Consider the following 14,098-nt stretch of genomic DNA (forward strand, 5'->3'; position numbering starts at 1 on the left):
CTATAGGGAAGAGGCACAAAGTAGCACAGGGAAAACCACTTGGGCACTTGCATGGCTAGATAAAATATATATTATATATTGTATAAATGCTAACTATTATTATTACTAGCCATCGCCAAATAATTCCTCTCCATTTGTGGGAATGGTAAATAACAGTCTCTCAAATTCATGCTGGCCCACAGAGGAAGGAACACAGAGGAGGATAAAGAAGGGAATGACAGGTATTAAAGATTCCTCTGAAAGGCAGGCAAGCTGACTACATAACCCACACTTCCAATAGCAGGAGATTTCTTATCTCCCTTCACTAAAATAGAAAGGAACTCTTTTCACTAAGTCTAGTGCAAACAAACAGCAAGTGTGCCTATGGCAGGAACATGAAAGTCTTTTTTTTCCCATAAGACATAGAAAAAATAGGAATGATCTTGAATTGCAGTAAGTAACATTACAGATTACATAAAATGATAGACAGACAAGACATAGAAAAGACTTTCCAAGACTGAAGGTCTCCTTCACTTACAGTCTTTAGGAACAGTGTACAGGTGTAACTGGATAAATCAAGTGGGTTCCACAGAGCTCATTACTATTCAGTATTTTTCACTAACAGTTTGCATGATAGATGGAAATACATGTTCATGAAATGCATGGAGAAAGTTTATGTTAGTTGGTTCTGGGAGCATGCTGAAGTATAGGATGAAAACTCAACATGTTCATAAAGGACTGAAGAATTGATCTGAAAAAAACTTTTATTTAGGAAAAGGCTGCATAATAAAAATGTACCCAGTATTAATCTAACCTGAAGTCACACCACTTAAAATGAAAATTTTGATACCCTGTCATCAACAACAGTGAGCCAAGTTAGTTCCTGGTAACTTCTGCAGAATCCAGAATAATTATGAAATATTATATAATAGTACAAGTAAATACGGTGATTTACAAACAATTCATTTGAATAATGCTCCATGCTCTCAGAAAACAGACACTAATACTGTTCAGAGTCTCCTAAAATTTTTAACACCATTACTTTGTATTTATGGCATGGTGGTGCCTAGAGATGCTGGTCAAGTGAGGCCCCCACTGTGCTAGACACTGTACAAATACAGAAAATGTCAGCCTTTGCTACAAACAGCTCCTAGCAGAAAACCCCAAGCGTTTAAGGCTCAAAGCCCACAGACAGGAAAACCTCAGCCCATTCAGATATGCCTTCCCTTTACCACTCAAAGCCGAAGAGCAGTGCTTTGCTCCGCTGCAATAAATATATCCTGATCCTTAAAACTTAGCTTGACAAGGGAAGGAATAAATGGCAAACAGGCTACTTTCTAACAGATGAGCGGTGGATGTGCTGCCACAAAGCAGGCCAAGGCTCCTTGGGCCCCTGTGAATTCCAGTGTGACACACATGGCGGGGGCTCCTCCGTGGCGCACAACCCGAGCGCGCGGGCTGGCGCTCGCCGCGCGACATCTGGACCTGGTTAGGCAACCTCCAGCTCTGCTCTCTTGCATCAGCCCCGGCCCCCTCTGGTGAAGCAGCCTCCCAACCGCTGCTTCTCCATGAACTACCCACGGAGACAAAGTACCCTGGGAGGAAGTAAATTGGGACCACATTAGCTGGTGACCCTCGCCCTGCAATCGGCCTGCCTTTCCAATGATAGAGGAAATCCCTCACACAAACTGACAACCAATATGAAACAGGCAGCTCCATTTACTGGAGAGCCTGGTCAATGCCGAGTGCCTCATTAGGAAATGGTCTCTATATTGAGGCACATTCCTGCAATTCAGAGCCTAGAAACTCTAAATTAAAACAACATTGATGCCATATCCTCTTTCCAAAATGCCTCTCTTCATCCAAACTTTAATGCACATACTTAGAGAAATTAAAGAACCAAAATGTCTTTGGCAGGACTCCTTCCTTCTCTTTTGCAGCAGTGCCCTTGCCCTGTGAGTGACCGAGAACGTGACAGTGTTGGGAAAGGAGAAAGGAGAGTTACAGTGAGGAATACCACGGCGTCCTCCAGAATCCTTGCAACCTTTCCTTGACGAATCTATGTGTCTTTGCCAATATTTTCAAATAAATAAAAATCACCTGAAATTCTTAGAAGAAGTTTTTGTTTTGTGAGAGTGTTATATCTTTCTATACTCTAAGAAAGGTCAATTAACAGCAAGTTAGTCAATAGTAACCAGCACAAGCAATGAAAAGGCATAATCCAAATCCTATCCTACATACTCGGATCCATTCACACTCACTGTTGCAGCACAGTCAGAAAATTGCTTTCCTAAAGCACTATCTGTGTCAGAAGCTCTTTCCAGCTCTTTCCAGTTTGCAGTGAGATTCAGCAATCAGACCTATGGTACCACAGCATGCATAACTCTTCCCACAAACCACCCCCTTCCGATATTGCTCAGCATTTCTATTTGCATCCTACGTATGTGGAAACGGGAATCTTTTAGTCAACTGTGTCTGCCCGCCAACTGAAAGAGCTGCTTTCCCACCACAAAGTCTAAGCATTTCCTAGTACTGGGATGGATGGAAACACCAAATACTTATCAGGGAGCTCAACAGTTCTGAAACAGAGATTAGCGAGGTCAGGCTCACAGCTCTGAATCCGAACGGTTGAATAAACTTTTTGGGTTCCAGAACTGCTTTTCAAAGTCTTCCAGAATATCTTGATTAGGGGCATCACTTGCCTTTCTTGAACAGCTGTGTTCAATATGTGCAAGTCTGAAAGATTTTTTCCTTCACAATTTCTACTCTAAATTTAAGAATTACAGCTGAACTTTTAGGAAGTTCCTGAAATGTGATACGGTTCTGTGGAGCCGGCAAACACAGATGGACTCTTGTTCTCAAGATGCAGAAGAGGGTCCATGTAGAGAAAGTTTAAGTTGATGAAGCAGCAGAGTTGTTTTGGTGGAAAATATGAGGCTGGTGACCTGTAAAAACTGAAGAGGACTGCAAGGGCCAACTACACAGAATATTTGCAAAGCATGTAGAAGAATGAGATTCCCCTTGACTACATCAGTAATGAGGATACCATAAAATCTCATCACCTTCTCTTCTGACCCATCTCCTATTTCTGGAACTGTCAAAGTTGGTGTGATTTGAGTTTATGTATAAAAGTATATACTGGCACTGAAAAAAACAAATGGGACTTCAGATTCCCTGAAACTTACAGAGATGGTGACTATTATTGTCCTATTATAAACATCTTTGTAGAGTTTTTCCTTCCATGTATTGAAAGCTGTACATAAAAAAGGATAAAAGATGACACACCCTTAAAATGTAGGATAGAATTTAGTGAGGATGTGTCAAATCTCTATTTGGTCACATAAATATTTCTCAGGTATTTTTTAATTATAGTTTAGATTGTTTACATGTAAACATGTATCCTGTCTTGGGAACTGAGGATGCATTGGAGAATACCTTTGATTTTATACTACATATATAGCACTGAAAGATAATGATATGAACCACAACAATTTTAAAAAAATCACTTAAATGAAACCTAAGTCATTACAGATAAGCACAACCTTAATACACTAAATATACACAAATTTTCAGCAGCAAAAACTCACCACAAAGTACTAAAGATTGTTCCATCTACCAACAAAGGATAATCAGAAGGAAACTGGAAAGGGCAAGGGGCATGAAAGCACCTGCATTAAACTTAGATCAACAAGAACTAAGAATAAAGTTTTAATTTCTCTTCAAATGAGTGGTAACATATATTAAGGCTGCTACAGCAACAGACAATTACATGAAGAAAACAGGTACTTTACATTTCTGCGAGCACTTATGAATCCTGTTTTAGAAGAAGATCATCTGGCTGACCAGTAAAAGTAATTACAACTCTTGCTCAGAAGTAAACAATACAAGACTGTAACCCATACTTCTTGCTCATTCTGAAGCTGGTATAAAAAATTTCAAAACTACTATTCTTCAATTAGACCATATATAATTGTTATCTTAAACAATATGGCCAATAACCTACTTGTGTTTCCTAAGGAAGAAGCAGAGAAATCTCTTATCATAAAGCAGACCTGTTTTTGTCTTACATTCTTTGACAGCAGCAGAAATCATCTGGTTGACAGATGAAATGTTGCACATAAAACTTTATGGAGATGGAAATGGTGGCACTGAAGAAGTTGATACTGGATTGGCAGCAGTATATGTGCTATTACAAGGAATGTGGCAAGGGAATAACTCAGAAAAAACCACTAGAAGTGCTGAAGTGAAAAATCTACACAGATCTTTTCAGATCCTAAATCTCTTATTGCCAGGGATGCCTTTTGCTTCCTCTGTGTTTTACTGGCAATATATTTTTCACATTGCATTCAATACTGAAATACAGTATTAAATGCTTGAATAGAATCATACTTTTTCTAATTGTTATGCCAACACAAAAATATCTTAGAAATGGGAGAGGCCAGAAATAGGAAAGGACCAATCTCACAAGCACAAGACCTCCTAAAGTCTACTCCAGGAGTTGGCATTCCCATATGGTGCTCCTGTCACAGGTTAAAAACCACAGCAGACTGTGGGGCTTAACACATTCATATTCGAGCTCTACAGTAAGGAGAATCTTCTTCCATCTATGCTTCTTCACCAACAAGGCAAATACAAACCACTAAGAGAAGGATCATTACTTTTCCCTGAATCTGTTACTAGTTCCATAAATCAAGAAAATAATCCTACATCAGATTATTAACTGGTTTCTTTCCCAACCCTCCTCTACCCACCTGCTGCTTGAGCTGTTGCACAAGTCGGTCTTTCTCTCGTTTCAGTGCAGCCACTTCATCTTGGGTCTTCTTCTTAGAGGATGAAAGCTCTAGCAGAGCAATATTGGCATCTTTTTCACTAATGGCAGCAAGAAGGGCTTCTTGTCTGAAAACCAAAACCAAACAAACGACATTATTATCCTCCAAAATGGAGAGGAAGCCTTTACAAAGTGTTGAACTGTGATGCTGTACCAGCGTGCAACTCTGAAAAGCAGCAGTAAATACATTTGTCACAGTTATATGTCCCTTGGTGGAAAAGGAAGTCAAGACCCACCCACCTCCCCCCTAAATGACTGTGCTGATACCACATAGTTGCTTATAGGATAAGAAAAACATATAAAAATATGTTCTTATTCTGCACTCAGTTTCTCAGTTTTTAATAACTAACATTAACTATTACTTTGGCTGAACACTTTCATTCTCTATAACGTTCTAAGCATTTCCAGAACAGATTATAAGAACACACCCACAAATACTGGGCAAATCATGACTTCTGTGTTAAATTACATTAGGTTATACTGTCTATTCGTGCAGCTATTTTAGAAAGGTGGTATGTGACAATTTTACTGAAATCTCTCAAACAATACAGTATATTCCCAGAAGGAAATGGTGACAGAGACAGTTTTGTGCTACATAACATATGTTGAAATAGATGCCTTCAAGGATGCTTGAACTATTCTTTGACTTTTCTTGTGAACAACTAATAAATAAGAACATTCTGTAGCAAGATCTTGAGCCCCAAGCACTATAATAACTAGCTCTGGAAAACCAACCTTGTCACACACTTTCAAAAGGGAAAGAAAACTCTTACAAACAAAATTCAGAAATATTTTATAGATACTGGGAAGAAAGGAGACAGAGATAATTACCCTGATCATAAATCAAGAGTTCTTAAATGAACTCAGAGGATTGCTCTGTTAGGGAAAACAACTACATACGTCCTTTGACCTTACTTCTCACCTCCATCTAGTGCAGATAAATCAGGATGTGCAACAGGACATAAAAGCAAACTTTGCCCTTATTGCCCAATAGGGTAGGGGTGGCTTGTCCCACCTCTCATCACCTCACAGAGAAGGAACAAAATGAAGTCCTAACCATTTATGTTGTTGGTGGTGTGACAGATGACATCATGCAGAAGTGATGATGAAAGACAAATTGCATATTACAGATTTCCTATCTACCTTTCACCTAAAAATTCAGTTGAAAACACAGGTAAATCAGTAAAAAGTTCAAATTCCCAAAGAATAAAAAATTTTATATTCTGTAGTTTATAAACAAAAGCATGTTAATATCGATAATCTCAGAGTGATTTAAAAAAAATAATCGAATGTGCTAAAACAATTCTGCTAATCATGTTAGTAGCAATTATTGTGCTAATAACATTGCCTTCACACCGAAGTGTTTCATTAAAGATGCAAGAAAAGCATTCTAGTAGAATGGTATCAGGAAAGAACTACATGATGAGCAGCAGTTGGGATGGAAGAAAGACTTTTTCTCACATATTGCAGGTTTAGGTCAGAAGAGAGCGACCAGTGTAAGACCTGGCTTTCTTCTTATCCCAGTCAGTGACTAAGCTCCTAGAAATATTCATGTGAGTGAAACCTTAAGACCTCTATCACTGGACAGCAGAAGATACTAGAGCATAAAAATAAAATTGCTAAGAGGTGATCTCTCCTCGTCTCCTCAGTCACCCCAACCATAGCTTAAGTTTTGCTGCAGCAATCAATACAAAGAAGTTTATTATCAGGATCCCAAATGAAGTCACTGTATCAAAAATTGAGAAAGAATCATGTATTTCAAGAGGAAAAGGTGTGTTTCAACAGACAAAATTGTTCATCATCTGACAGCAGAATGGACTCACCCAATGGACTTTCTTCAGGTGGAATTTCTCTCTGGGTTTACACAAGTGTCTCTTGTACATGCTAACAGAGTTAGCTTGCTTTAAATGAATTACCAGCATATCAAAAATCTCACAGATCCAGTTTAGAGAGTACTTGGATCCTGTCTAGATCATATCTAGAAAAACTAGCTCCTTAAATTATTCCTTGTCTTTCAAAATGTAATACCACAAAGTTAAGCAAATTTCTTCAAATACTTGAGAATAATAGAAAGATATTCTAAATACATTTATCCTATGAAGAAATACAAATATTCTAATCACTTCATGGAAGCAAGAAGAAAGGAAAAGGTGCACATCAGATTCCCAGTTGTAGTGTCAAGATTGTAGGTGTGGGAACGATGGTTAGTGGGTGTGTTATTATTGCCATTTTGTTTCTGTTGCTTTTGCTTTGTGGAAAAGTGTACAATTTTGGATGTCTGCCTGAAACATGAAAAATACCAATAGAGTGAAGTGACAGAACATGATCCATGACCTCTGCTTTTTTCTAGCTATCGGTATCCTGGGAAAGACAGGCTGGCTTGGAGCTCTGGTCATTTTCACTTGCTTTAGAGTAATCTGTTTTGATTCTAAAGAAACACTTATTCTTTTAATAGTAAACCCACAATCCTTGCTGATGATTCAGGACCAGAGCCAAGAATATCTCAGTAACACTATCTATATGGCCATTACTCTGGTATGGAAATTGGAGGTGCTCAAATAGCACATAAGGCATATACCTTCTGCAATCAAATCCTTTGTTGCCCATCTCTGCTTCTTAAATGAAAACCTCAAGGCCAGGAAAATGAGATATGGATAACAGTCCATAACTTTTTTTTTTTTGGTGGAAAAATTTTCACCAGCACGCCTTAGAAAAGTGAGACAGGGGTGCTGGTCAAGAAGTGGGGTGAAAGGTGAAAGGCTTTCTGATTGTTTTCTAGAACTGAAACAAGATGAAGTTTGAACAAAAGAAAGAAAAATGTGACGTGATAAGAGCATTGTAGCTGCATTTTGAATTCTGCAAGCTAACCATATACTGTTGCATATGGGAGAAGTGCAAGTGTTGCTGTCAGCTCTATCTGTAATGGCGTGCTATTGTTCTCAACAGAGGTTGGAACTGCCAAAATGATTTTAAAAGATCACAAAAAGCAAATATTACCAAGCAAAAGACAAGGTTTGTGACTGAAGAGCACTACAAAAGTGACTTGTTTCCTTTCTTGAGAGCTGTTATCCCCAGGGAGACCAGAAGAACATGCTGTAAGACAGATGAGGTGGCAAGAAGGAGAAAATGGGCTGCTGTGTGAATGGTGCTAGTAGCATGTGAACAAACCTATCTGTCAGCAGTGCTGCAGTCAGTCACAGAGGCTCAGTCAGTGGTACAGGCTTAACTTCTTCAGCAAACTGCTTGTCTTCAGTTCACAAAACTGGGGGTCCTGAAATGTTCTCATAGGCAGGCAAAACACATACTTGCTGCACAACCCAAGGTGGCTGATCTTTTAAAATGCTGGCTAGTGCCAGAGTCACTAAACAGACACAGCTCACTTAAGTTAGTTCAGGCATTTCAGGTGCTGGTAGTAGTGTAGCTGTGGCAACATCAACTCAGCAGGGTAAAACTGCCTATTTCTCTCTCCATTTGGGCAGGTTCTGTAGGTTGAACTGAGCTGTGTGGAAGCTCACAAGAGGTAAGCAGACTTTATAACAGACTGAATATTACCCAAGGAAACCTGAAATGGAAAGAGTGTAGAAAAATCTATTGAAAACAGGTTCAAGATTAACTCCAAAAGTTAGGAGGAGGATTTATTTTTTCCCTTCTATTTAAGCTGAAGCCTTTCAATGAATGATCAATACAGACTGGAGCTGTACTAAGACCAGTAGGTTCAATTCTTAAGAGACAGTGGTAGATATAATCTGAAGATGATTATCAGCATATTTGTTCTGTTTGCAATCTTAACAAAATAATGCAAAGAAAGATGAGTTTGCCTTTTTTAAATAGATGGCTACAGAATAGTTATATGTCAGCAGAGCTGCCTCTGGAGTACTTTGATCTCATACATGTGCTTACAGAGGCCCTAGAAAAAAAGACACGCACAGCACAGATGAGATTTCTTGTATGGCTTGGGTGAGGATAAATAAGTGATTTGGTAGTTTGAGTGACCAAATATTTGAATGAACCCAGAAAATAAGGAACTACAGCTCATATAGATTCAGTTACCAACTCCCACTAGCACCAAAAGACCCCAGTGTGCAGTGTGGTGAAAACCATAACACATCTCCTGGGAGTACAGCACACACCAGTCTTGTTTCATTCCTCTTTTTCCTCTTTGGTGAACCACCACATATTTCTGCAAATGGGGACATGAGACTTCCCAACTACTCAGTAACCCTCAGCACTGCAAGACTAATATGCTGGATTCCTGGATAATAAGCTGTAGCAGGGTAAGTCCAATAAGTAGTAATAAAAAAGGTTCATCCACAACACTAAAAATGTTTTAACTACCAGGGTAGCCAATTTTGTCCTCTGGCTTACAAATACTAATAGAATCAAGATGTTTTCGAATCGGTTTCTACAGCACTCGGTTTCAGGAGACTACGTAATTCCTTCACAGCTCCTTCCTAGTGAAGGAGAGGAATTCATTTGGTAAAACACAATGGAAAGCAATTTTTTACCTTGCAGTACTGTTCTCAGGGTTATAACACTGGAATATTTATCAGCTGTATAATTAGAAAGAATAACAGGGCTGCAAACAGTGCTGAATTAATGATGCCTCAAAACATCAAAACTATACATATTCATTAAAAGAATATGTTTACATATGCCAGAGAACACACGGTCCCTGTAGAAATGTTATAAATACATTGTTCTATAACATTTTATTTCAAATTATGAGATTTCTTCCTATGTGGAGTATTTCTGAAAGCGTGTATGAGATAATATAAAAGCAATATTGAGATCAGCAGCAGCTTTGATTTTAATGTCACAGAGGAACTGGGATAATTCCATCAGGCCTAGCTGAATTATAGAGATCAAATCCGTTTTCCTTCTGACTGGCATTAAACTACAATATTTAAGACTCCAACACAAATTTGAAGAGCTCAGGTAGCTATAATCTCACAGCAGTTCAGTCAGTTCCTTCAACAGAGACTGTTGCTCTTCTGTGAGGGATGACTAACCTGCCAGCATTTTCAACCTGGCATTTTAAAATGAACTGTAATTGTGGCTATTGTGCCTTTAGTACACATGGAAATTTTCTCCTGTTTCATAAACTGTTGACTCACAGTAAGGGCATCAGTCACCACAGAATGAAAGAACTGGCACTTGTTTCAGCTGTCTGATTTTTGCCCACTGCATTTACTCACAGCCTACAGAAAAAGCTGATAAAAGCTTGTAATGCTTTTCTATCACAGACATTTGTAAAAGTTACCCTGGTGAATCACCATTACAAGAAGAACTATATTATTTGCAGATTAATTAAAAAACCCTCCCACGATGTGACAACAACACAAAGAACTACTAAGCAAAGAGTTTCAGATGCAGTACTGCAGTATTATGAGATCCAGACAGACGGGCGACAGCTTAGAACATAAAAGCATCAGGACATGGTATTTAGTAATTTCATGAGTTTGGTAGAATGACAGTGTTTGGGTGGGTCACACTTAATAAACTCTTAAAAAGTAATTATTAATAAAACAAACCATGTCGCTGATCCAATGGGACAGGTCCCCTGGCGCCAGCATCATCCTTTTCGTCATAAACTATGTCTGCCACTGCAGTGCTAGTTCCAAACTCAACCTTTTTTGCTGGTTATAGATAATCTTCAGAAAATTAAGAAACTCTAACTGCTCTGAACCACATGGAGAGTAAATTCCAGTTTCTATCACCCTGAGATTCTGGCAATTAACAGCCACCATCCTGTCAGTACCTCGCAGGGAGGAGACAGTCCTCATATTGCTCTGGGTATCACGATTTGGTTCTTAAAAGTAACCTTGAAAAATACTGGCAGTCAGACCAATGAATGACATTTCATGGTGCTAACAGACCAGTACCTCACTTAATAAGCAAGTTGCCAAATTCTGCACTGGCTGTAATTTCTGCAGTGTTTAAGATGCATCTCAAAGTATCCCAAAGTGAGCAAACTTTTATCCAAAAGAAACAGTAGCAACCCCTTGCTGCAAGAGAGTGGGAAAAAAATGTAACTTGGCAATAGGTTCTACCTACCCTTTTAATTACAGCTGGGAATAATCAAATCTCAGGCTGCAAATTAATTTCCCAAACACAGACTTACACCTTCAGTCAAAAGGGATAATACTACACTCTTTCCATTCCTGTCCTTGAATCTGCATGTTTCCTTTGCCTGGCCTGGATGGCACATCAGCAGTCTTTCTCACTCCTGATCTACACTCTCACAGCTACTGAAAAAAACCCTGAAAATTCAAGCAAAACAAGTGAGATGAAAACAAGTGTTTTTTTGCCATCAGCAAATTGAAGCCTCCTGAATATACACCTTTTTAATGCCATTGCATACATGTGACCACAACGGGAAAACAAGATAAAAATACAAAGTCTTTGGGAATATAGTTGTGTAGTCACAAAAGTGATGCCCCTTTCATTTTCCACTGTATGAATGATGTGATAATAATCAACATTAATTTCAGACACAGGAAGCATTACCACTTGTACTGTCCTTGTTTAAAAAAACCCGAAACCAATAATATATTTTCCTACACACATTAACATCTTAATTGTCTAGGATCACAGAAGCGTCGATCCTTACTATAATCAATAAGCAATACCTTTCAAAGTCCTTTCCCTCAACATGTTTGATAAAATCACAAGTAGTCCTATAAATATTTTATATTACCTTTCACATCAATGTTTTAGCCCTTCTTTGAGTTAAGCTTTCCATGTTAATTTTACCACTTTGGCACCTGAGGTAAAAATTTGCAATTCCTAGCCTAGCTCATGCCTCAGCTCTGAGCACTCAGAATTGCACTACAGTCCTAGATTGTGTCTGCCAGCACATCCAGAAAAAAAAATCTAAGGCTTTCGCAGAGGAACTTTCAAACCCACTACTAATTTCCTGAACAATTTTTATTGATGAATTCCTTCAGTGAAAAAGTGGCTGCTGCATATCGCAGCTGCCAAACCAATAGTACATGAGCCTTATCTACTTGCCTGTGAAGAGTGAAAGTTCTCGAAGATGGCACATTTTAGAAGGAACTTTCAATCCTGGTACCTGATGTTAAGGGAGATCTGTCCCTATAAAACATAGCATTTTTTTAAGACAACTTTCCTTGTTTTACCAGCCCTTGGTGCCAAAGCTGGATGAGAGACAGAAGTACTTACAAGGCTCTTGAATTCCACAGAGCTGGCTATTCTGAGAAGGGAGTCCTGAAACTGGCGTTCTTTCTTCATTTGCAGTTCAAGAGCAGCGCGAATAGAGCACAAATTTAAGGCATGTTTTTCATCCAGGTAACACAGGCCACCAGAATACATCCACCAGATTTTGAAAAATGGCCTTATAAGAAAAGCAGCTCTAATTTCTTTTCCTGGGATACAGTCAAGTACAGGTAGAGCTTTAGGTTAGCATGTGGCTTCACAATCAGCTTAAGCTGACACAAGACAGGCTCTTGCTGAAAGAGGTGGTTCTGCCTTCCCATTTTCAGGTTCCTGCCCCGTCCCTGGTGCCGGCACCACTGACTGTGTATCCCTGCTGCCTGGCGAGTCAGTTAAAACCCAGCCCTGAATAAACATGAGGAACCCAAATCTGACCACAGGTTGCTTATCCTGAGAGGAACTGCAGTTCTACATGATGCCGTGACAGTGTCAAACCCTTAGTTGCCACAGCCAGCAGTGCCAAAATGTAAGAATGGAAAGTGAATCATGGCATTCACATTGATTATAACATACCAAACAACCACAATTACTAGAGGGAAAACAATTGTCTTTATGCCTTTGTGAATCAGACCCAGGTGAAGGACGGCAGAAAGAAATTTCAGTTATATCACAAAAATGATGACAGCAATAGTGCAGTCTTACTGTGGTTCCTCATCGTGTAAAAACTCAAGTCACGATTTGTAACATAGTTGTTTTATGAAAACTATCCAATATTTATACTCAAATCAAACTGACAGAGAATCTACCTCCCTCTAAATAACTATTATGACTTTTATTTCTGGTTAGTATAATTTATCTAACTTCTGCATCTGCCTCATTTTGATGCTTGACAGAGTCATTCTGACAGGTGATCATACTTGCCTTTCTTTATATTTTATCTGTCTGCCCATTGGAAACCAAGGCAAAGGCATTTATTTAATTCTGGGGCCATATGCATACTATTCCTATCCTCAGTATATTGTGATTCCACTTCTTTTCCTGATCAGGGATTGTATCAGTGGCTATAAAATGTTTATTATTTATTTTTATTTCTTTTGGAAGCTCTAATTCTCACTTTATTCCTGTAATATCTGCTTCCCAGAAATGTCTCTTTTTCTTGACCACTTTTTAAGGCTGCTGCTAATTCCCTTTTGGATGCAAATACACAGCTTTGTAACTCTTTCTTAAACTTTTCTCCCTTTTTTTTGATGCAAAGTCCTTATAGTTTTGGACTTTTGATTTAAATAAATTCCCTACTTCCTCTACACTTGAATCTGAGTCCTTCTGTCCAATTTACTTGCCACCTAACAGTCTCAATTTTTCAGTGTATTACTTTGAAACTGAAAATTTTACTTTTTTAGCATAGTTTTTTTATTTAAATAAAAGTTTTCTCAATTTGTGGTCACTACAGCTGAAGTTGGTTTTGGTGATGACTTCTCTAGTATCATCAACACTTATTACAGTCCTGAAGTCTTACACCAACATTACCCTGTGGTGATCTAGTAATTCTTGAGTTAACAAGCCCAGCAGTTTCTCTGATTTGTATCCAATAAATAGACATCTCCTACAAAACCACATTTCTCCGTTACTATTTACATCTACCACAACTCTACACCTAAAATCCATAGCAGGATACCATCCATTCTCTTTGTATAACTCCTTTTATTACCCTTATGTTATTTTCACTCAAAGAAATGCTATAATTTATGCTATCACTTTTTTATTTCCTCAGAATCTCTAGTATCATTAACATACACCAGCTGTACTTTCATTTTTAGCCTTCCTGAACCACTTGTACCCACATTCCAGCTGTGAATATTATTCTATTTCCCCTTAACTGCTGTTATCCCTGTGACATCTGGTTTCATGTTACACACCAAATGCATAGAGCTACTTAATTTTGTTGTTCTTTTACAAACATCTCAATTTTCCTCTGCATTTCAACAATTTTGCTTGCTGGAGTTATGGATTGCTTTAATCATTTATTGTCTATCTAATTACCAGCCTGGATGTGTCTCACCTAAGAGCGAGCTCCTACTCCCTCTCCTCTGAGGGTTCTCTAGTACGATTGTCCAAGCC

At 38.6% G+C, this 14,098-nt stretch overlaps 1 protein-coding gene across 11 annotated transcripts in view; it reads right to left on the reverse strand.

Moving 5' to 3' along the window:
* ERC1 (ELKS/RAB6-interacting/CAST family member 1) overlaps positions 1-14,098 on the reverse strand; it is a 277,563-nt gene that overhangs the window by 51,782 nt on the left and 211,683 nt on the right. For all 11 annotated transcript variants that reach the window (XM_027657027.1, XM_027657055.1, XM_027657045.1 and 8 more), the window contains one exon: positions 4,731-4,875. In XM_027657027.1, the coding sequence (XP_027512828.1) occupies positions 4,731-4,875 (145 nt within the window). The remainder of the gene's footprint in view (positions 1-4,730; positions 4,876-14,098) is intronic.

This window comes from Corapipo altera, unplaced genomic scaffold, assembly GCF_003945725.1.
Source record: "Corapipo altera isolate COAL_440 unplaced genomic scaffold, ASM394572v1 1, whole genome shotgun sequence".
NCBI lineage: Eukaryota > Metazoa > Chordata > Aves > Passeriformes > Pipridae > Corapipo > Corapipo altera.